Source organism: Cetorhinus maximus, chromosome 2, assembly GCF_964194155.1.
Source record: "Cetorhinus maximus chromosome 2, sCetMax3.hap1.1, whole genome shotgun sequence".
Taxonomy (NCBI): domain Eukaryota; kingdom Metazoa; phylum Chordata; class Chondrichthyes; order Lamniformes; family Cetorhinidae; genus Cetorhinus; species Cetorhinus maximus.
In genome coordinates, this window is record NC_135880.1 from 80,751,106 (window position 1) to 80,773,861 (window position 22,756).

Consider the following 22,756-nt stretch of genomic DNA (forward strand, 5'->3'; position numbering starts at 1 on the left):
CAGAAAGGGCATGAATGATCTCATCCGTGCCACCAGGGTAAGGCAACCATCTTATCACTCTAAACTCACGCACTCACTGGTATCTCACTTACTGCCAGCTCAAGGGACATCACCACTCAGTCTCTCACACACACCCTCACATCTCCATCTGGCCTGATCTCCTTTGGACACTGCCACCTCAGCCCACATCATCATGAGGTCACTTACATGGATCAACATCTGCCCACACCCACATCCTGGGATACCCCCCTTCCCCAGTAATGCCCTCACCTTGAAGCTTCTTCCTTTGCTTGAAGCCACTTATTCTCCTTCCCCAAGCAAGCCCTAGCCCTGCAGTCATTGAAAAGCCACCCCCTGCATGCCGACTGGTCTGGTAGGTAGAGACCTGTCCATGAGCCCCCCTAAAAATGATGTGATACTGCCTGAGAAGCCTGGCGCTGGTGACTACGAATGCTGCCTGAAGCAAGTTAGGCAAACAAACTTTGAAGTCACGCCGACATGCCTAGATGATCCAGCATGAAGGGATGATTCCAGTGAGCAGGGCTTACAATGAGATGCTAAAGCATTGAAATTAGGTTCCTGACGGGCGGCGGTGGGAAATGCGGCCATTGATGGGTGCAGGGGATGATCGCAAACTGGTTTCACAATGACATAACACCGATCTTTGGCCTTCTCACCATATTATCCGCTCACACCTGCCTTGACGCCCGACGCCAACGGGACCGGATGATTCCGCCCAATGAGTCTGAAAGAGACCTCTGGTTATAATGAGAGGACAATGGATTCTTAGTGAGGAAACTCAGGTTTAAATTTCAGTATTCATTGGCATTTGTAGTTGTACCTTGAAGCCAAGTTCAGTCTTATGGTTTTTGATCAATTGTCTGGAAGGAAAGTAAATGGCATGGAGTAATGTCTTTGCTGTATAGCGCAACCCAGCATCTGCTGCTGGTTTAGCTTGAAATGTCAGCCATGTTGGGAGCGAAGATCAAATGGAAGGGAGGATGCAGAATGTGCAATTGGTTGTAGAATAGGCATCTCTAATAAAGTTTTGCTTTCTAATAGAATCTGTCCTGTTCAAAAACGATATAATGCGCACAATTAAAGAGACTCGATAATGCAGGTATGTTTTTTAAAGGGTCCAAAATCTAATAGAGTTATAGATAATCAGTTCCAAGGTAAGGGACGTCAAGGTAATTAAATGATTTTTTCACTGCTATGGCTTCAGTTCAAATACAGTCCAGAATGATGGGCTGAAAGTTTCCCCCATTTATTGGCTCTATTTGAAACGACTTTTGGGCATAACTAAAGACCATCAATATAAAATAGTCACCACAAAATCCAATAGGTAATTCAGAAGAAATTTATTTATCGAACAGTGGTGAGAATATGGAACTCAATACTACAGAGAATGGTTAAATTGAGTAGTATTGATGTATTTTAAGGGAAATTGGACAAACAGATGAAAGAGAAAGGAACAGATGGTAAATTTAGATGAGAAAAACTGGGGTACAGCTTATGTGGAGCATAAATATCGGCATGGCCTTGTTGGCTGAATGGCCTGTTTTTATGGTATCTCTCCTATGTAACCCTATATTACTGATTACTGAATTATAGTAGAGCAGCTATTGTCTATGTTTTGTCATGTTGTACCTAACCTGGTAGTTCTCGGTACCTGGAATTTCCAGCTCCAAACATTTTTGGTCTAGAAAATGCCCCACCCACAAGTTACAAAATCTTTTACACAGATTTCCATAATAATGTCAGCTTAGCAGCTTTGTTAAGAACATAGCCAGATTCTTAGGTGCACAGGCAACTGAAAAACTTGAAAGCAGCTGCTCCAGGAAGCATTGAAGCCATTGTCATACTGTGAATCCAGGCAGTCATTTTCCAGTCCTTTTGCTGGTTCTACCCCTTGCTTACCATTATCACAGAGGAGGATGAAAAGAAGGAAGAGCACCACAGATAGAAGGCATGGAGAGTAAAGCATCACTCAAAGGAGACAACCCTTCACATGTAAGTACATGGCCTTAAGAATGTATAAGCTTCAACTGACATTCAAGTAGATGTCCAAGGAGCTGATCATGCAGTGGCTGAGCTTTAAAAAGGAGCTTTACCTTGGCTGAGTCCGTGACTCACTCCTAGATGGGTTAAAGTGACAGTACACAAGCAGTAGAGTCTGAACTGTAGAAATAAGGGCACCATAGCTGAAATAAACTTTGAGCACCAGGCAGGCTTCTTGTTAGAAACAGTAGCTTTATTTACAGAGCTCCTGATGAAGCTACATGCTTGTACCAAAACCAAGGCTAGAAAACTCCACCCCTAAGGTTACCCACACTTAGGGCTGATTCATCTGTACAGTCACATGATCCCCATAACAGTATGAAAGGTTTAATTTACAATTACTACATTCCTCCCCCTTTTATTTTGTTTTACCTCTCTTACAAAAATATCTTAACCCATAAGAGTAAATTGTGTTTGACTAATTTGCTAGAGTTCTTTGAAGATGTGACAGGCAAAGTCGATAATGGGGATCCTGTAGATGTAGTATCTTTGGACTTCCAGAAGGTCTTTGATAAGGTGCCGCACAAAAGATTAATACACAAGATAAGATCACACGGAGTTAGGGGTAATATATTAGCTTGAACAGAGGATTAGCTAACAAACAGAAAGCAGAGAGTCAGGATAAATGGGTCTTTTTCTGGATGGAAAGTTGTAACTAGTGGGGTGCCACAGGGTTCGGTCCTTGGCCCCAACTATTTATAACCTATATTAATGACTTGGATTCAGGAATAGAAGGTACTATAGCTAAATTTGCAGATGACACCAAAATAGGTGGGAAAGTGTTGCAATGAAGAAATAAGAAATTTACAAATGGATATGGACAGGTTAGGTGAATGGGCTAAAATTTGGCAGATGAGTTTAACGTGGATAAGTGTGAGGTTATCCATTTTGGTCTGAAGAATAAAAAGGCGACTTGTTATTTAAATGGAGAGAAACTTCAGAATGCTTCAGTGCAGAGGGATCTGGGTGTTCTCGTGCATGAATCGCTGAAAGCTAGTATGCAGGTACAGCGGGTAATAAGGAAGGCAAATGGAATTTTGGCATTATTGCTAAAGAAATAGAGTTTAAAAATAGGGAAGTGTTGTTGCAACTGTGCAAGGCATAGGTGAGACCGCACCTGGAGTACTGTGCACTGTTTTGGTCCCCTTACTTGAGGAAGGATGTAGTTGCACTGGAAGCAGTTCAGGGGAGGTTCACTAGATTGATTCCAGAGATGCGGGGCTTGTCCTATGAGGAGAGATTGAGCAGTTTAGGCCTATACTCGCTAGAGTTTAGAAGGATGAGAGGAGATCTAATTGAGGTAGATAAGATGCTAAAGGGGATAGACAAAGTAGACGTGGAGTGGATGTTTCACCTTCTGGGACATTCTGGAACGAGAGGCCATAGTTTTAGGCTAAGGGGTCGTAGATTTAAATCAGAGATGAGGAGGAATTACTCTTCTCAAAGGGTCGTGAATCTGTAGAATTCACTACCTCATAGTGCAGTGGATGCCGGGACGCTGAATAAATTTAAGGAGGAGATAGACAGACTTTTAATTAGAAATGGGTTGAAAGGTTATGGGGAGAGGGCGGGAAATTGGAGTTGAGGCCGACATGAGATCAGTCATGATCGTAATGAATGGCAGGGCAGGCTCAAGGGGCTGAATTGCCATCTCCTGCTCCTAGTTCTTATGTTCTTATAACGTATACAAATGTATATAGTTCATGCAATTATAGATTTAATCTTTGGGGTGATTTTCTGATTCGGGTAGAGCGATGCAACTCTACAATTTGAGATCCTTCCACTGGATCAACTTGACCAGGAACTCCAGCATCAGGGACATCCTTAGACAATGACAGTTCAGAATTATTTACATCAACAGAGACATCAGGTATGTCTATTCTATGTCGATGTGGCACCTCAGGGATCAAAGGTTCAACTTCAATTTCAGGTAGAGTAACTGGTTGTTGGAGTGTCTCTCTACTTCTGAGATGATCCACGTGTTTCCTAACAACGCTGTTTTCCACTTTACATGATGTGACAAAGGTCCTGCTTTGGAGATGATTATACCAGGGACCCATCTCGGTCCAGTTGCAAAATTTCACAAAAAAACACTCTTCCACAGTAAATTCTCGATCTTTATTGTGAACACCATGGTTCATTTTCTGACTACTCTGGTTTTTCTCCAACTTCCGCTCATAAATTAGGGAGTACTAGACTCAATCTTGTATAAAGGCGACATTTCATTAGCAATTCAGACAGTGTTGAACCTATAGTTACATGAGGAGTCGTGCGATTGTTAAAAAGAAACCTTGAAATTTGTGTTTCCAACGTTCCCTCAGGTAATTTCTTCATGTCTGTTTTAAAGGTTTGTACTGCCCTTTCTGCTAACCCATTGGATGAGGGATGATACAGTGCTGTTCTGACATGTTTAATCCCATTTAGGTTCATAAATCTCTGGAATTCTGTACTAGTGAAAGCAGTATCATTATCCGACACAATGACTTCTGGTAGGCCATGTACACTGAAACATTGGCGCAGCTTTTCAATAGCTGCACACGATGTCAGTGATCTCACTTCATACAAATCCATCCACTTTGGATGTGCGTCGATGATCACTAAAACCACGATACCTAAAAATGGACCTACATAGTCTATATGTAGTCTAACCCACGGTCAACCAGGCCATTCCCATAGATGCAGTGGAGCTGAAAGGGGCAATTTCTGCTGTTTCTGAAACTTGAGACAATATTTCACCATTTTTTCTATATCACTGTCTATACCTGGCCACCAGATATAACTTCATGCAAGCCTCTTTATTTTCGGAATGCCTGGATGCACACTATGCAGCTCTGTCAATAGTGGTTCTCTTCCTTGCGAAGGGACGATGACTCTTGCTCCCCACAAGAAGATACCATCTTGACAATTTAGTTCAGATTTATGAACATAGAATGGTTTTAATTCTTCAAGGACTTGGGTATTTGACCATCCTTGCAATCCCTGTTCTTGGACTCTTGATAAAATTGGATCCCAGTTTGTCCAATTCTTTATCTGCTTTGCACAGACCAGTGAGGAGTCTAGGAAATTCAACACAAGTACAACTTCTTGAGGTACTGGAGCATGAGTAATGCTATCTGCCTAAGGAAGACCACTGAGGGTGTCAGCATTTGCTATATGCACGCCCGAACGGTGCATAAAAGTGTACTCATATGCCAACAAAATTTAAGCCCATCTCTGAATTCTAGCAGAGGCTATCAGTGGGATATCTTCACTAAACAAACCCAGTAGTGGTTTGTAAGCTGACATTATGGTGAAGTGTTGACCATGCAAATATTAATGGAACTTCTTCACTCCAAATATAATGGATAAGCCTTCTTTTTCAATTTGTGAATAACCCTTCTCAGCTGCAGACAGGGATCTGGAGACACATCCTTTTGGCTTTTCAGATCCATCCTCCATCTTTTGTGACAATACTGCCTCCACTCTGTGGGGAGATGCATCACAAGTGAGTCTTAATTCCTTTGACGGGTCATAGTGCACTAGCAGACATGACGAATGTAAAAGCTTCTTGACTTTTATGAAGGCTTCCTCTCGCTGTGCCTTCCAGGACCATCTGTGGTGGTTCTTCAATAATAAGTGTAAAGGGGCTAATACTGTAGATAAATTAGGCAAGAAGCGACTGTAATAACTTATGCCCAAAAGAACCTTGATCTCTGTGACATTGGTCGGAGGGGGCACTTCCATGATTGCCCTGACTTTCTCCCTTATTGGATGCAACCTTAGGCATCCACTCAATGACCCAAATTTGTGAATTCAGTCGCCTGGAAAGTGCACTTCTCTTTTTTCAAATGTACGCCAGCCTCCAAAAATCTCTTCAGAACTTCTTCTAGGTTGCCCAAATGTTCTATTTCCATTGATCCTGTGATCAGGACGTGATCCAGGTACAATACAACTCGGGGGAGTGCTTGTAGTAGGCTCTTCATGGTTCTTTGGAAAATTGCACAGGCAGATGACACACCAAAGGATAGGCATGTATATTGATAACAGGCCCTTGTGCGTGTTTATGGTGACATACCCTCTGATGTGTTGTCCAGCTCTAGCTGTTGATATGCATGGCTCATGTGTAGTTTAGTATAGGATCTTCGTCCTGCAAGTTTAACATACAGATCTTCAATTCTTGGGATAGGATATTTGTCTAATTTTGCAGCCTTGTTCACAGTTAATTTATAATCTCCACAGAATGGTTTGACCTGGTTTCATCACAGGGACTATGGGTGCTGCCCATTCTGAAAACTGGACTGGCTGGATTATTCCTAACTTCTCCAAGGGGCACTATTCTGCATTCAAGTTCTCCTTTAGCGTGTATGACACAGGTCTTTCGTTAAAAAAACTGAGGTATTGCTTGAGAGTCCACGTATATTGTAGCTTGTAGGCCTCGTATTTTTCCCAACTCATCGCGGAATATTCTGTTGTACTTTTTTAACAACTCAGGAATTCCTCCTGTTTTGACTTGAAAAATTCCTGACCAGTTAAGTTTAATTTCGTTCAACCAATCATGGCCCAGATGGCAGGGTCCTTCACCTGTTACAACCATTACTGGCAGCTGGGCTGTCTGTTGCCTGTAGGATACAAGTACAGAGGCAATACCTTTCACCTGTTTTGCTGTGGCAGTATATGTTTTTAGCTGAGCTGTGGTTTGCTCCAAACTCAATGCCTAGGTACCTTTGCTGAAGTATTTAAAGATGTGGTCAATGCTCCTCTGTCAACCTCCATGGCTAGAGGCTTCCCATTTACTTGAACGGTAATGGTGATTGGTTCAGTTTTCCTGGCCTTAAGAATGTATAAGGAATAGATATCAGTATCAGTAGCTTCTGATTCATTTATATTATACACTTCATTTAACTTGGCCTGCTGTCTGAATGGCTGCATTGATTTCACCCTGCACTGTTTTATAACATACCCTTTTTTGTGACAGTAGTGGCATTCTGTCTCTTTAAATCTACAGGTTACCTGTGCATGATTACCCCCACATTGGCAACACTTTAATTTCAGAATTACTGGTGAGCTGCTTCCAGTATTTCTTTTTGTCTTTTGAATGCAGACTCAATGGGCCAAAGGGCCTCTTCTGCACTGTGTGATTCTGTGAATGGTAGGGACATTGTCCCACATCACGGTAGCCTCCCTGGTTTCCGCGCCACGCTGGGTGGCAGGTTCCCGCCCTAACTGCAGGACGGCGCCATGTTGCACACCCTGCAAAGCCTGCGCGTCCCTTTTAGCACTCTCCATTGCTAGCGCTGTCTCCATGGCACGCTTCAGGTCTATATTAACTTCTGCAAGTAAACAGTGCTGAATGGCATCGTCATGTACACCACATACCAAATGATCTCACAATATGATGTTTAGAATATCTCTGAAGTCACAGTACTCTGTTAACTGTTTTAACTTCAAAACGCATGTTGAAGTCGACTCACCAGGGGCCCTTACTCTGGAGTTGAACTCGAATCTTTGCATGATCACCGATGGTTTAGGCTGAAAATATGCCTTCACAAGGTCTACTAGTTTGTTGAAAGATCTGGAATTTGGCACGTTTGGGGCCATCAGACGACGGATTAGGTTATACACCTTGCTCCTGCAGACACTTCGGAGAATTGCCTTCTGTTTCTCCTCTGCCGCTATTTCGTTGACCACAAAGTAGAAACCTAGGCGCTTTATGTACTGATGCCAATCTTCGATGGATGAGTCATACGGGTCAATTCTGCCGAAGAGTGGCATGACTGATAAGTATACTCTCTTTTCTTCCTTTAAAAATCAAAATGCTCACACTCGTGAGGCGAGGTGCAGCGTCTGAGCTATTTATCCTTGTCGCCAATTGCAATAAACTGGGAGTACGGACAGGTTTCTTGTTAGAAACAGTAACTTCTGATGAAGCTACATGTTTGTACCAAGACCAAGGCTAGAAAGCTCCACCCAAGATTATTTGCGCTTATAGCTGATTCACAGTCACATGACATGTACAGTCACATGATCCCCATAACAGTGTGAAAGGCTTAACTTACAATTACCACAATAGCCATCAGCATTATGGGTTTGCATTCTTCTGATCACCATGGAATCACTCTCACTGAAGAGGTAATTAGCCATAGTCCATGAGGGATGTCATGCCCCTAAGACATGAAGGAGATTATAAACTGTTTAAATCAAACCTTTTTTGCTTATTTAAGAAGTGGACTTTGCTGAACCAAAAGATGGCTGCTATAGGTCACATGGTTCACAAGTTGGCTAGAGTTTCTAGAAATTTCCAACAGTAGTTATAGGACCAAAGCTCAACCCTCTTCTTTGTGGAATATCACACCTTTCATTGTGAAGGCACATTACAATCAATGAAACCAGGGACCCAACAGACAACCTGTCTCCCCAGCCTGGTCCTATAACAAAAGGAAAGCCATTAAAACTCATTATACCTACAGAGGCACTAATGACCGCCATTTATCTCCTAAGTTTTTAAAATTCATTTATGGGATGTGAGCATCGTTGGCTAGGCTAGCATTTATTGCCCAACCCTAATTGCCCTTGAGAAGGTGGTGATGAGCTGCCTTCTTGAACCGCTGCAACACATGTGGTGTAGGTACACCCACAGTGCTATTAAAGAGAAAGTCCCAGGATTTTGACCCAGTGACAGTGAAGGAACGACAATATATTTCCAAGTCAGGATGGTAAGTGGCTTGGAGGAGAACTTCCAGGTGGTGGTGAACAATGAATTTTGACCAGAGGCTTAGAAACTGCTTGTTAGCTTGCAACTGACTCATTAATGGGCAACATCACATTACCTAAGCTTCTGACCTTTGGAAAGTTTTAATATTACATATCTAGACTCACAACTCAGTCTGCTGTTTAACCTCCATCCTGCAAGCATCAAAACAGGACTCCAGGTTAACCAACAACCTGCATCAATTCTAAGGGCTGTGTCTTCCAGTCAGCGAGTGGGGGGGCGGAGCCCGCTCGCTGACGTGTAAAATGACATCAGCCCACGTCATTTAGATTCGGAGCGCCCGCCGAACTGTCAAAGGCCTATTAAGGTCATTTAAAAAGTAATTAAAGTGATTATTGGATCTGCCTGTCCAACCTTAGGGTTGGCGGGTAGGCCGGGAGCCCAGGCCAGCTTCTGAAAAAACGTGAAACCTCATCCAAGGCAGGATGAGGTTTCATGAGGTTATTAAAATTTGTATGAAATCTCTAAACAAAAGAAATTGACATGTCCCACCTCATATGACAGTGGCACATGAGAGGACATGTCAGTAATTTTTTTTCTCATCTTAATTTAATGTTTCAAACCTGAGCTGATGTCCCTGAGGCAGCACTTTGCCTCAGGGAGATCTGTGCACTCTTTTGTGTGCACGTACGAAAGAGCACACTCCCAGCTCAGGGAATTCCCCCCCCCCAACCCCCCCAGCCCGCACAGGGAGCGAAAAACGCTTCCTGGCAGACGTCACACTGGGCCCGCCCACATAAAATGGCAGCACGCCCTTGACTGGGGGTGCCGATCGGGAACCTACCCGTCCGTGTCCACTCCCGTACATTCCCCCAACAGGGGGAAAGAGTTGCCCTAAGCCTCCTCGAAGTCTATTTTTCTGGAAGATTCCTGCCATCACCTGCTGAACAGGCCTAGTCTCTGTATACCAACCTTAACACGCTGCATCACCATCAACTTTAAAGGAATTCAGAAACTCCTGCTTCAACTAGCTGAATTCCTCCATGAAGGAACCCTCACTAGACTCTGACTTTCTGGACTCCATCAATCACATGAATTGATATTTATGTCTGTGGTTCTTTCTCTTAAGTTATTCATAGTTGTAAAAACTCCTCTTTCCTATCTTCTTATTGTTTGCTTGTGTTTGTGTATTAAGTTGCAATCATTGCCCGGGTTTGAATGTTTTAATAAACAATACTTCTGATTTAATGAGAGTTTGCTGCAAATCACTTTGAAAATTAACCTCACAAACCAATGTTTGGGAAAACAGCCACAGCCAATTTCAAAAATTAAAATACCTCTGCTTGCAGACAGATGGTGAGAAAAAATGGAGTTCAGGTTTGCCTCTCTCCTCTGTCCATAACAGGGACCATAGGCACCCCTTTCTGCTGGAGAAGGAAAAGTGGTTATAGAGTATAAGGCATACCACTCTGCATCAAGCATGGGGCAAGGTGAGGAGGAAGCCTGCTGAAACAGGGTTTGAACCTACACTGTTGGCATAATTCTATACCACATTCTAGCCATCTAGCCAACTGAGCTAATCAAACCCCACACGCACTGAGGAAATGAGCACAATATCAAGGGTGGTCAGCTTTGGTGATTTATACCCTGAGTTCTGATAAGAGTCATATTGGACTCAAAACGTTAACTTCTCTCTCCACAGATGCTGCCAGACCTGCTGAGTTTTTCCAGCACTTTCTCTTTTTATTTTATACCCTGAGCAACCTACCAAAAGCTGCTGAAATTTCAGGAAATGTTTCCTCTCCAACTGAATAAAGCTAAGACTATCTTGCATCACTACATGCTTTAAAAGCCTTGAATTATAGTATGAGCATGATGGAAATCAGACTGAAATCAGAGGTCAAAGTTGCATTTTTTTAAAAACTCAGTCCATCAGCATTGTTAGCCTGTGCCTTGAATAACCCTTTATCATGTATGATCCACTTGGACCTCCCATGAAGGACCTTTACCACTCTGAGGTGCATTGCCTGCTTAATCCCCAGCCATTTGCTGCGTGATGCAAAATCTGGGAATATATTGCCTGGCAAGCCTCCCATCACCATTCATGTGGACTCATGCTAGGAAGCATTTCCCAGTTAATCATGTTCATATTGAAACTGGGTTAAGACAAATTCCACAAGGTCAACTATTCTGAGGCTTTTCAGTAAAACATGCTGGGGGTGAGGAAAGCAGTCAAAACCATGTTTCAAAGAGTTATTTCTTCATCTACTCTCTTGAGGGTTGCTGAATCTGTGCATTTTTGGATTCGCTTTCCAATGTGCCTCTCCTTTCTTCTTCTTTACTTGTTTTCTACTCCATTCTTCTCTCAAAGACTCCCCATCTCATTGGTGTGGAATGTACGGGTAACTGGGACAGCCTGAATTCCTCAAGCTTTGGCTTGGGCAGCTTTGGATCTCTCCCCTGGGCCACAGAATGAATGGCCTGTTCAAATTATTGTTCCCCACCACCATGCCCCTGTCTTACAGAATGAATAGCCAGGTATTTCATGCTCTCTTATTTGCATCATTTTCATCCTGTGCAAATTACATGTGGCTACCCTGTTGTATTTGCTACTACATCTTATTCCTTCATATACAATTCCATTACTGTCTCTCTATTTTGGCTATATATTCTTATAGTTTTTCTTTTTTTAGAATGATAACATCCTGAATAAAATTATCAAAGATATTTCACAAAATGAATAAGACAAGAAAAATGATAGAATATAGATTTTAAAAAGTAATTAAAGAGGAATGTTAGCCTTTAACTCAAGAGGGCTGGAATACAAAGAAGTGTAAGTTATGCTACAGTTTTATAAAGCTCTGGTTAGATCACATTTGGAATACTGCATTCAGTTCTGTGAACGACACCTCAGGGAAAATATATTGATCTTCAATAAGACAGCGCAGATTTACCAGAATGATACTGGGATAAAAAGGTTAAATTATGAGTACAGAGTGCATAGACAAGGTGTGTATTCCTTTGTTTAAAGAAGATTAAACGTTATCTTATTGAGGTATTTAAGATGATTAAAGCAGTCAATAGATCAGATAGAGAGAAACTATTTACTCTGCTGGGGGAGTCCACAACCAGGGGGCAAACCCTTGAAATTAAAAATAGGTCATTCAGAGATGATGTCAGGACATATTTCTTCACACTAAAGGTGGTAAAAATCTGGAATTCCCTTCTCCAAAAAGCTGTTGGGGCCAAGTCAGTTGAAAATTTCAAAACCGAGGTTGATAGATTTTGATTGGGCAAGAGTATTAAGGGTTAAGGAACCAAGGTGAGTAAATGTGGTTAAGCTTCAGATGAGCCATAATCTAACTGAATGGCGGCTCAGAGGCTGAATGGCCCACATCTGTTATACATTCATATGCTCCTAATATTATAAATTGATGCATTTATTTTTTAACTTGATCTTTTAGAAGTTTGCTGTCTTTAATTTCTTGTGACATTAAATTAAATTGCAAACATTAGTAGTCAGGTGTCTAATGTATTACATCACTAATATATTAACACATAAACCATTTTTCCTCTTCCAACCATAGGGTGCCTCCATTATCCATATGATCTCCAATTTTATGACAGAGGAGCTGTTTGTAAAAGGGCTCAGGGTGAGTTTAAAAAGATCTTTCCTGGTTTGAGTCTGTAAGCTCTCTACTAATAGAATAATGGCCAGGACTTTTCCCTCATCGGGCAGGCTCGGTGGAGGCAGGCGTGAGCGGTCGGGAAGCTGACCACCGCCCGCGGTCAGGGCCAGATCACCTCGCCCAGCATGAAACGTGCACTGCAGTGCTCAGCGCTGCCTGTATGGGTGGGTGGGATGGGGGCAGAGGAGGGCGAGCATGCAAGTTCGTGCAGGCGCGCAAGTGCATGCAAGAAAAGCTCCCTGATGCACAGAGCTGCCTCAGGGAGATGAAGAATTTTGAAAATTAAAAATAAAGATTTTGAAAATGTTAAAAAAAACATGTCCCCTCATGTGACTCTGTCACATGAGCAGGGACATGTTATTAATGAAATGTTTACATTTTTACTTTATTTTGATTTGCCATTGGAAACCTCAGCCCGCCCATGGATAAGGTTTCCCAAAAAATGCAAAGGCCGCTTGGCCTTTTTACCTGCCCACCAACCGTAAGGTTGGATGGTCAGCGAAAAATTTAATTCAATTATAACTTTAATGGCCTTGATAGGTCGTTTAATTGTCAGCAGGCGCACTGTCGACTCCCACACCGCCCGCCAACCGAAATATTTCGCATCATTTTATACTCATTTGGGTCAGGCTGACAAGGTAAAAATTCTGGCCAATGATTCACAACATAATTTGAAACTGTTTCAAGAGTTTTTGTTTCTTGTCACAGCAAGTGCTTGTCTTTATTTCTTCAAACATAGCATTTCAGTTTTTCCCTTTGCTTTACAGTCATACCTCAAGGCCTTTTCCTACTCAAATGCTGTGACCGATGACATGTGGAATCATTTGCAGATGGTGGGTTTAGCACATGTTTAAAAGGGCTTCATGTACTATTATACAGTTTTGCACACTGATCCTGTGGGTGTTTACAATTTTTCTTTGTTTCTTTCCTGTTTCATAGTTGGACTACCACAGTCAGTCAGTTGTTTATATGGTCTGAAATTAACTTGTTTTATTGGATGCTATTTTTATGTGTGACACTCTGAAAACACCATACTATATGTATGAATGGCGTATTTGAGTAAGTTTGCAATTAGCATCATGTGTTCTGATCGTAACTCTCACTTCTGACCCTCCATGGTGGCTTTATGGCTACTATACATTTTTCCTGACTAAGTGCTTGGGCTAGACACCTGCTGCTAAGCTTCCTCTAATGCAATCATCTAGACAATCGTTAGAGATATAGGAGGTACAACCTGTTTTCCCCTCATTGTGAGGAAGCACTCATCCCATCTTGTTGTCTTCACCCCAGCTATGCCAAAGGACATGACCCTCTGTGAAAAGGTATACCTCCTGACCTTTAACCTAGACCTGTGCCAAAGCATCGCGAGGAATGTTCACGCAATGCCCAGGCAACATAAAGAAACATTACACCTGACTGAATCCTGATGAAGAGTCATATTAAACTCAAAACATTAACTCTGTTACTCTCGCCACAGATGCTGCCAGGTCTGCTGAGTTTTTCCAGCATTTTTTATTTTTATTTCAGGTTTCCTCATGTCACCGTTGCTTCTTTTACCAATTATCTTAAATCTGTGCCCTCTCGTTCTCAATCCTTCCGCCAAGGGGAACAGTTTCTCCCTGTCGACTCTGTCCAGACCCCTAGTGATTTTTAATACCTCTATCAAATCTCCTCTCAACCACAGTATTTTGCTTTTATTCCACCTGACTGATTGTATCAAAAGAAACGGAGAAATATTGACCTAAGTGGCACATAACCTGATTACATATTCCTATTTCCGATTGGGAATGGAAGCTCATTAGTTCAGGGAAACGATTACTTTTCCCTGGTGGGTTATGAGAATGATTGATTAACATTACTCTTATGTCATGACTTAAGTGATGCCATATTACCAGGTCATATGCTGTGCACATATAAAAATATTTTGGATTAACATAGGTGGTGATGTGTCACACTAAAAGCAGTTGACCTCTGCCCATTCTGGTCCACCACCAAATAGTATTAAGGTCACATTTGAAATTGTGATGATTTCACAATCAGTAGTACCTTCAGTAGCATAAATAGAATAAACTTCAGCCCTGAACAATGCTCCCTCTAAGCTGTGCGGGTGCCTGACTGCGTGGCAGTCAGGAAAGTTCCATGCAGGGAGGACGTGCACAAACAATGATGCCTTTAAGATGCGCACATGCATGACCTCATGACAATCTTAAAGAGACCATACGGCGCAACCAAACGGCCACACACAGAAAACAGAAGTTAGACGGAACATTGCCTATGAATATTAAATCCAGACTGACTAATAATTCAAATTGATAATTTGACACATTTTTAAATATATTTTGTTCAAAACCTATGAAGGGAAAATGCCATATAGCTTTAAGAGAGCTCCATCCTCCCTTGAAATGTATAAGAAAATGTACCTTGCCTCACCTTCAAGGCACTCAGGACATGATGAAGCATTTGGTATATAATTGCATCACTTGATGCAATGTGTCAAAAACACAACCAATTTATTATTGTATCATATCTAAACTTCTATAATATTTGGGTTTAGCCTAGTAAATCCCCTAATATAGTGCAGTAATTGCCTGATACATTTTATTCAGAATTACTTAGATTACTAACAATAAACCATCATCTACATTTTATAATCTCAAACAGGAAACCACCATATAGAACAAACATGTCAAACCTGAAGTCTTAAATTCCATAACAAGTAGAAAGTTACATTTTTCAAGTCACTTATAAGAACAGTATTTCAAAGTTGCGGTCATACAAAAATCTTATCGCATTAATCAAATCCTTTTGGAACATTTGGATATATTTGAGATTCAAAATCCTCAAGTCAGCAAATGCTTTTACTCTTTATAACAAACTGGTTTCATTTTAGCCCATTTCCTTCAATCTCATTTAAGATTCTGACCAGACTTCAGCTTTTTTTAATTAGTTTTAAAGGCCTTGTGGTTTTCATGATAGTGTTACATTTCATTCTTATGACAGAGTGGAAATCATACTTCTTGTCTGAATGGGTGCAATGCAGATTTAATACTTAAGGATTGAGTATTGCTGAACAAAGAGACATGTCGAAGCTTTTCATCTTGCACTCATCAGGACACTTTGCAAGAATATTTATAAATTGTTGTTTTCCCCTTATATTGGTATTCTTGTGAAGTGTCCTGATGAGTGCAAGACAATAGGCTTTGACATATCTCTTTTTTCAGCAATACTCTAGCTTTGTACCACCAAATGACTATTTAAGGATTGATTATTCATAGTCAAGTTAAGTAATTTAAAATTGGCCAGAGTTTATTTTATTCTACACTTCATATTGTTTGTTAGTAGCAGTTTTTTTAAATTCATTCATGGGATGTGGGCATTGCTGGCTAGGCCAGCATTTATTGCCCATCCCTAATTGCCCTTGAGGTACCTTTTTACAGGTACCTTTTAGGCTATCTGAGTGATGTTTGATGATATTCATCTGGAAGGATTAAGAATTTAAACATAATGATTATGAGTTTATTGAGTGCCATTCAACAATTGATTTCTAGAAAATATGTCAGTATATACAGTAGAAGCATAATTAATGAATTACTAATTGGTGACTTCTGCTTCACTAGGCTATAGATGGCCAGGATGCTATTAAACTGCCAACAACAATAAAATCTATCATGGACCCATGGACAACGCAGGAAGGTGTGCCTGTTATTACAGTTAATACATCGAATGGAATTATAACACAGGAGTACTTTGGAAAATCAATGGAAAACAGAAATTCAAAGTATGTATTATGTTCCATTTTCTAATATGTTGTCAGTCATTCTTCTTTCTCACCAGTGATAGGTAGGTAACTTGAACTATCAATCAGACAGCGAAATTATTTCTACCCCTAAATTGTGCTCTATACTATTGCAGTATTTATATAAATGATTTTGCAACCTTTTATTAGATTACAGCCTGATTATTATTCTAAAACATTATTGGATAAGATTCTTTTGTTACTGTTAAGCTGAAAATCTTTCTTTAAAACATACTTTAATTTCTGTCCCCTTCTAAAGCTTCTATTCTTGGCAGAAGCTAAGGTCAAAAAGACTAATTAAAGAACTTAATATCAAATCTCAACCTGCTTGAGGGGCCAAATGACCTACTCCTGCTCCTAAGTCCTATGTTCTGCCACTCTGAGGCTAGTGAGCAAGTGAGATGACTTTGGGTGAATCCTCCATTTAATTTCACCTTCTTCTTCTGATAATACCATAACTGAGGTTGGAAATTCAACATGTGAAAGGAAATTACATGTGTGAACCCGCATCCTATCATTCCTTGATTTGCTGCTTCAATACATTATGTCACCATGGTATCACAGTTCAAACTTCATTCCAGAAACAAATTTTGGTCAGAGATGGTGTGACGCTGGTGAATCCGTAACTTCAGGGTGAGAGGGGGCCTCCGCTGCTCCTCCCGGCCCTGCTCCGCTGATGCTGAAAGGAAGAACAAAGACATAGGGTCAGTTAACGTGGAATCAATCTCAATGTGCATCCCTGTCCTCCGGATCATTTTGCGCTCATCCTTCCATAAGCAATGGTCAAGCCATGTTGCAAACTTCAATCACTGAACATTCAGCACTGCCATGGCTGTTGGGAGAACAATGGTGACCTCACTGCTGGGCAAACATACCTGCTCATTGCACCCCAGCCTCACCGACACCGGTGGACCTGGGCGCATGGCGCCTCTCCAAATCTAGGGCCTCCTGCTCGAAGTGGCTGAGAATCGCCAACTGGGCCGGCCCTCCGTCAGTCCTCACCCACTCGGCAGCATTATGTGCATTCTTCTCCTGAAAAGAAAAGCTTTGATTAGTGCTGCTTGTACCTGGATTCTCTTCGCAGACGGCCCACCCCAACCACAGTGGGACATTGCAGGGCTCCAGTGTCTCCTCCCCCTTCTGCTGCCGAACATTCACACAAAGATGCTAGGCCTACCCCCACCTTGGCCAAATGCTGCCTACATCACATTAGGCACCAGACGGTCTAACCTCCCATAGCAAGGAGGTGCAAGCATGTGGAGAGCAGAGGGCAGCAGATCGATCGGTGCCACGCCACCTTGTTGCTCCCCTCCCAGCATGTCATCACCCTGACTTTGACATGTCCTGGAGTTCCAGCACTGCGTCTAGGTGCAGCTCCTTTAGATTGCCCCCAAAACAGTAATGTGGGTCTCAGTGTACCATATGCTGCGGGTGCAGAATCCATCTCATCACCACCCTCTCAGGGTGACCTCGGCATGGGCAATACCTGCTGGCCCACCCAGCAAAGGACACATGCCGTCAATGATTCAATGCAGTCACTGCACTCAGACTTGGCGGGACGGGGAGGTACCAGGGGGTAAGCCTACCTGTTGGGCTAAGTGACCAATGCCAACATGGTACTCACCCTTCCCGAGCGCAACAGGTCATTGAAGCCCTTGCGACACTGGATCCAGGTGCATTGCACCATGTCGCAGGAGCTCACCACCTCCGCCACCTCCTCCCAGGCACGTTTGGTCATGTGGGGGGCCTCCTTCCCCCATCCTGGGGTACGAGGACCTTCCACCATGCTGCCACCTTCTCGAGGAGGGCAACAAGGCAATTATCAGAAAAACAAGGGGCACAGTGCCCCCCTGCCCCACCCTCCTGCCTGGCCTGCTCACCAGCAGCGCTCTGGGGAGTCCTTCCACTGGCCATGATTCACAGCCTTTGAAAGGCTGCAGCAGCTTTTTCAAACAGGCCGCAGGGTCGCCATTGGACCCAGCAGTCATTGCAGTCCCACCACCGCCCGCCCACTCCCGCTGCCCTCGGGAACCGCGATTCACGCTGGGCCGGCCTTAATTGGCCCACCCGCGTAAAATGGCAGCGCGGACCTGATCATGGGCGGTGATCGGGTCTGCGCCCACCCACACCCTCTCCCGCACTGCCCACCCAACAGGCAGAAAATTCTGCCCCATGTTAAGTTTGAAAGTGACATATTCCACTCTCAAACAAAAATCTTAAGCAAAGCCAACTACATAGGTATGAGGAGAGAATTGGCTAAGGTTAATTGCATAAATAGATTAAAAGGTATGGAGGTAAATGAATAGTGGGAAAACCTTAAAAAACAATTCAAAATGTTCAACAAAAATAAATTCCATTGAAGAACAAAAACTCAGCAAGAAGGACCCATCAGTTCCTCACTCAAGAAGTTAAAGATAACTTTAGATTAAAAGAGGCTGACAATGTTGCAAAAACAGTAGCAAGCCTGAGAATTGAGAACGTTTTAGAAATCAGCAAAGGGCCACCAAAAAGTTGATAAAAAGGGGAAAAATAGGTTATGAAAGCAAACTACCCGGAAACATAAAAACGTATTGCAAGAGCTTTTATAAGTATATAAAAAGGAAGAGAGTAGCTAAAGTAAATGTTGGTCCCTTAGAAGCAGAGGCAGGAGAAATTATCACTGAGGAAGAAGGAAACAGCGGAGGCATTGATCAAATACTTTGGGCAGAATTTTATGGCTGACATGTGGGTGGCGGAGCCTGCACGTCAGCGCTTAAAATGTCGCGCGCTGACGTCACACGAGTGTCCCGACATCAGCGCGCGGCATCGCGATATTTAGGTGGGCGGGCGCACTATGAAGCACGACGCTCACCCGCCATCAATTAAAGGCCTTTTTAAGGCCATTAACTCGGCAATTGAAGCCGATTTTAAGGAGCCCATGCAATCTTCGCCTCGGCGCACAGGCCCAATGGACAGGCGGGTAACTGATTTTTTAACAAACCTCATCCACGGGCGGGATATGTGGGCTCAAAGGGGTTGTTAATATTTTTTCTGAAGTATTTAATGGAGAAAGTATCTTAAAGTTGCCTGTGTGATTGTTATCAGTTCAGATCGATTTCCAATAGCTTTCTCTGTATTTTGAAGCTTCGGCTCACCAGTCTGTAGACAGTAATCTTTATCGGGCCGGCAGCTTTCCAGTGGCCTCCATTTAGCCTGGGTATGGGTTCTTACATATCCACTGGAGGCAGCTCCTCTGAGGAGGAAGGGAGGGATTGAATAAGGAGGAGGCCAGGACAGGACAATCAGCCTCCAGGGGAGCCACCTTTGGGAGGCCAGGCGCATGCACAAGGGGCGCAGGGCCAAGAGGTTGTCCAAAGTGGAAGGGGCTGCATAAGATGCCACTATCCTGCTGCCAGGGTATACAGGCGGTGAAGCAGCTACCTCAATATGACTGAGGTGCAGTGCCGAAGGAGGCTCCAACTGTCAAAGGGGACAGTGAACTATATCTGTCAGATAATTGGCCCTGACATCTCTCCTGTGTGGGCGGACACCCCATGCCAGCAGCTCTGAAGGTCACAGTTGCCCTCAACTTCTATGCCTCTGGCTCCTTCCAGGGGTCGGTGGGTGATCTTTGCGGTGTCTCCCAATCAGCTGTGCGCACTTGTATCAAGCAGGTTACAGACGCTCTGTTCAGGCGTGCATTGACCTTCATCCACTTCCGCTGGGACAAGTCAGCCAGACAGAGTGAGCCAGAGGCTTCGCGGCCATTGCTGGCTTCCCCCGTGTCCAGGGTGTAATAGACTGTGCACATGTGGCCATCGAGGCGCCAGCAGGTGAGCCCAGTGCCTTCGTCAACAGGAAGGGCTTCCACTCCATGAACGTGCAGATAGTGTGTGATCACAGGATGCTGATTCTACAAGTCTGTGCAAGGTACCCAGGCAGCTCCCACGACACCTACATCCTCAGACACTCCCAGGTGCCGGGGCTCTTCAGTGCTCCAGCCCAGCTGGATGGATGGCTGCTGGGTGACAAGGGCTATCCCCTCAGAAGGTGGCTCATGACGCCTCTCCACTGTCCAAGAACAGAAGCTGAGGAGCGGTACAATAGGAAGCCATGGCACCACAAGGGCTGTGGTGGAGAGAACCATCAGTCTTCTCAAGATGCATTTCCGTTGCCTGGACTGCTCGCGGGCGCACTCCAGTACCCCCGAGATCGCGTCTCTCTGATAGTGGTAGCATGCTGCGCTCTGCACAATCTTGCGCTGGAAAGGGGGGATGCAGTTGACGATGAAGACCTTGACGCAGTGGATGAGGCTGCACATGATGAATCCAGCAGTGGCTCTGAGGATGACGAAGCACAGGGCAATGATGAGGAGCAGCACGCCAACCCACTACTACACCAAGGAGGCAGGGACATCCAGAACACTTTAATCCAGCGAACCTTCAGCTAGCTCCACACACATGGATCAGCAGGACCAGCATTGCTTGGCGCTTCCACACGTGGCACTTAGGTGCTACATCTTCCACCTCATCAGCTGCAACTAAGGGATTAGTACAGAAACATCAATGTCCACTCTAACACTCATGAGATGCCTGTGAAACATACAAATGCAGCACAAAGGAAACACCCTCAGCCATGGTCAGAAAAGTGGACTAAGCACAAATATCGCTCTGACATACATAACTATTTTTTCCCTAATCTAGGGCCAACACAAAATCACCATTGACAAACCCATGGAGTGCCCAACGTGCCTTATGCTTACGTTTGCGGGTGCTACATCTAGGTGCCGCCCCATCGCTCGGAGTGGCTTGTGAGTCAGCCTGCTGACTCTGCTGTCCTGTTGGCCTTGATGACCTTGGCGGGTGTCCTCTGGCCCACCTGGGAGCGAGTGGCCAGTTCCAGAACTGGCACCTCCCCAGTTGTCGCAGCCTCAACGGATGCAACGGTCACTGGCAGAGGGGCGGAGGAGCTGCTGCCCTCATCCAGAGCACCCTAAGAGGAGCTCGCAGCGACGACAGGCAGCTGCTGCACCGACATGAGGTCACATTGGACCTCCCTGCTCACCGCAGATGGATGGGCACCGAGCGCCGACACTTGGTGCCCAGAACATCTCCCACATTGCGAATGACCACCTGTGGCCATTAGTGATGTGAGGGCTTGCAGGTCAGAAGAATCTCAATTCGATCGAAGCCCCTCTCCATGAGAGTAGCCAATCTCTCAATGGAGGAAGCCTGAAGCTCTGTCCTGAGGTTCATGCCATCACTGACACTCTGTCTGGATTCCTCCACCACAGAGACCAAGTGAAGCACACACTCATGCAACCCTGCCAGATGCTCCAGCGCACCCGAACGCTTGTCCTGCAGCTGCTGCATGGTGGACATCTCCAGAGGGACATCATCACTGCCAGACTCAGCATATGCCTGGTCCCCTGAAGTCCTCCGGCTGCTGGCGCTATCGGCACTCTCTGTCCGTGCCATCTCCTCCAGCGATTGTGAAGTGCCCTCTCCACTATGCCCCGGGACAGTAGCCGATGTCATAATCCCCACCGAAGTGTTTGTCGCTGCGCTGATGCCTGGCTCGCTGAAAGGATATGACACAAGTTGCAAGTCTTGGCCCTCAGGTGTGGAGCAGAGGCTCCAGGCTTGTTGGGGGCGGCCATGCGGTGGTGATGCTGAAACTAACAACAAGGACAGTGCATCAGTTAGCATTCAGTCAGTAACACCTTTCATCCCTTTCCCCCCCAGCCTCGTAAGTCGCTCACCCTTCAAGAACCTAAGGAGACGAACATTGGTGGGTTGGTAAATAGTCAAGAGGAGGGCCAAACATTACACGCGCATACAGACAGGCTGGTCAGATGGCCTAAGGAATGCCACATGGAATGTTATGTGAATAAGCGTTCAGTTAAGCACTTGGGCAAGACAAGCAAGGTACAGGAATACATCAGTAATGGTAGGACCGTGGGAAGTCACGATGATTACAGGGACCTTGCTGGGCAGACCCGTTAAGGTAGCAGAACAGGAACATAAGGCGTTTAACAAGATCGAAGCTAGACTTGCCTTTATTAGCTGAGGAATAGAATGTAGGAAAAGGGAGGTCATGTTGCAAGTGCAGAAAACACTGTCGAGGCCACATCTACACTTCTGCGTTCAGTTGTGACCTGCGCTTCATGGGAGGGATGGCATTGGAGTGGGGAGAGTGCAGAGGTTCCTGACCTGGATGCATGCTGGCCTGGGTAGTTGCGGTGCTGAGGAAACACTGCAAACACTTGTGACATTTGCCGTGGAGCACAGGAGATTGACAGGTCACATTATTGACCTTCATACCGTTATGAGGGCCATAGACTGGGTGGACAGAAGGCAACATTTCCCCTTGGCGGAGGGATGACTAACGTGGTGGTATTTATTTCAGTTGAGTGCCTTGAGGTTGACAGATGAGGTGCTGAGGACCTTTTGGACAGAGTAATGTGGGACGCACTGATTGAAAGGGTGGTGGAGGTACAAACCCTCCTAAGATGCAATAAGTCCTTGGATGTGCAGCAGCGAT

General features: G+C 44.2%; 1 protein-coding gene across 1 annotated transcript in view; it reads left to right on the forward strand.

Moving 5' to 3' along the window:
* Positions 1-22,756, forward strand: part of LOC144695613 (aminopeptidase Q-like) — a 217,140-nt gene that overhangs the window by 128,738 nt on the left and 65,646 nt on the right. Inside the window, exons 8-10 of the mRNA XM_078566512.1 lie at positions 12,337-12,402; positions 13,206-13,271; positions 16,056-16,216. Of these exons, the coding sequence (XP_078422638.1) occupies positions 12,337-12,402; positions 13,206-13,271; positions 16,056-16,216 (293 nt within the window). The remainder of the gene's footprint in view (positions 1-12,336; positions 12,403-13,205; positions 13,272-16,055; positions 16,217-22,756) is intronic.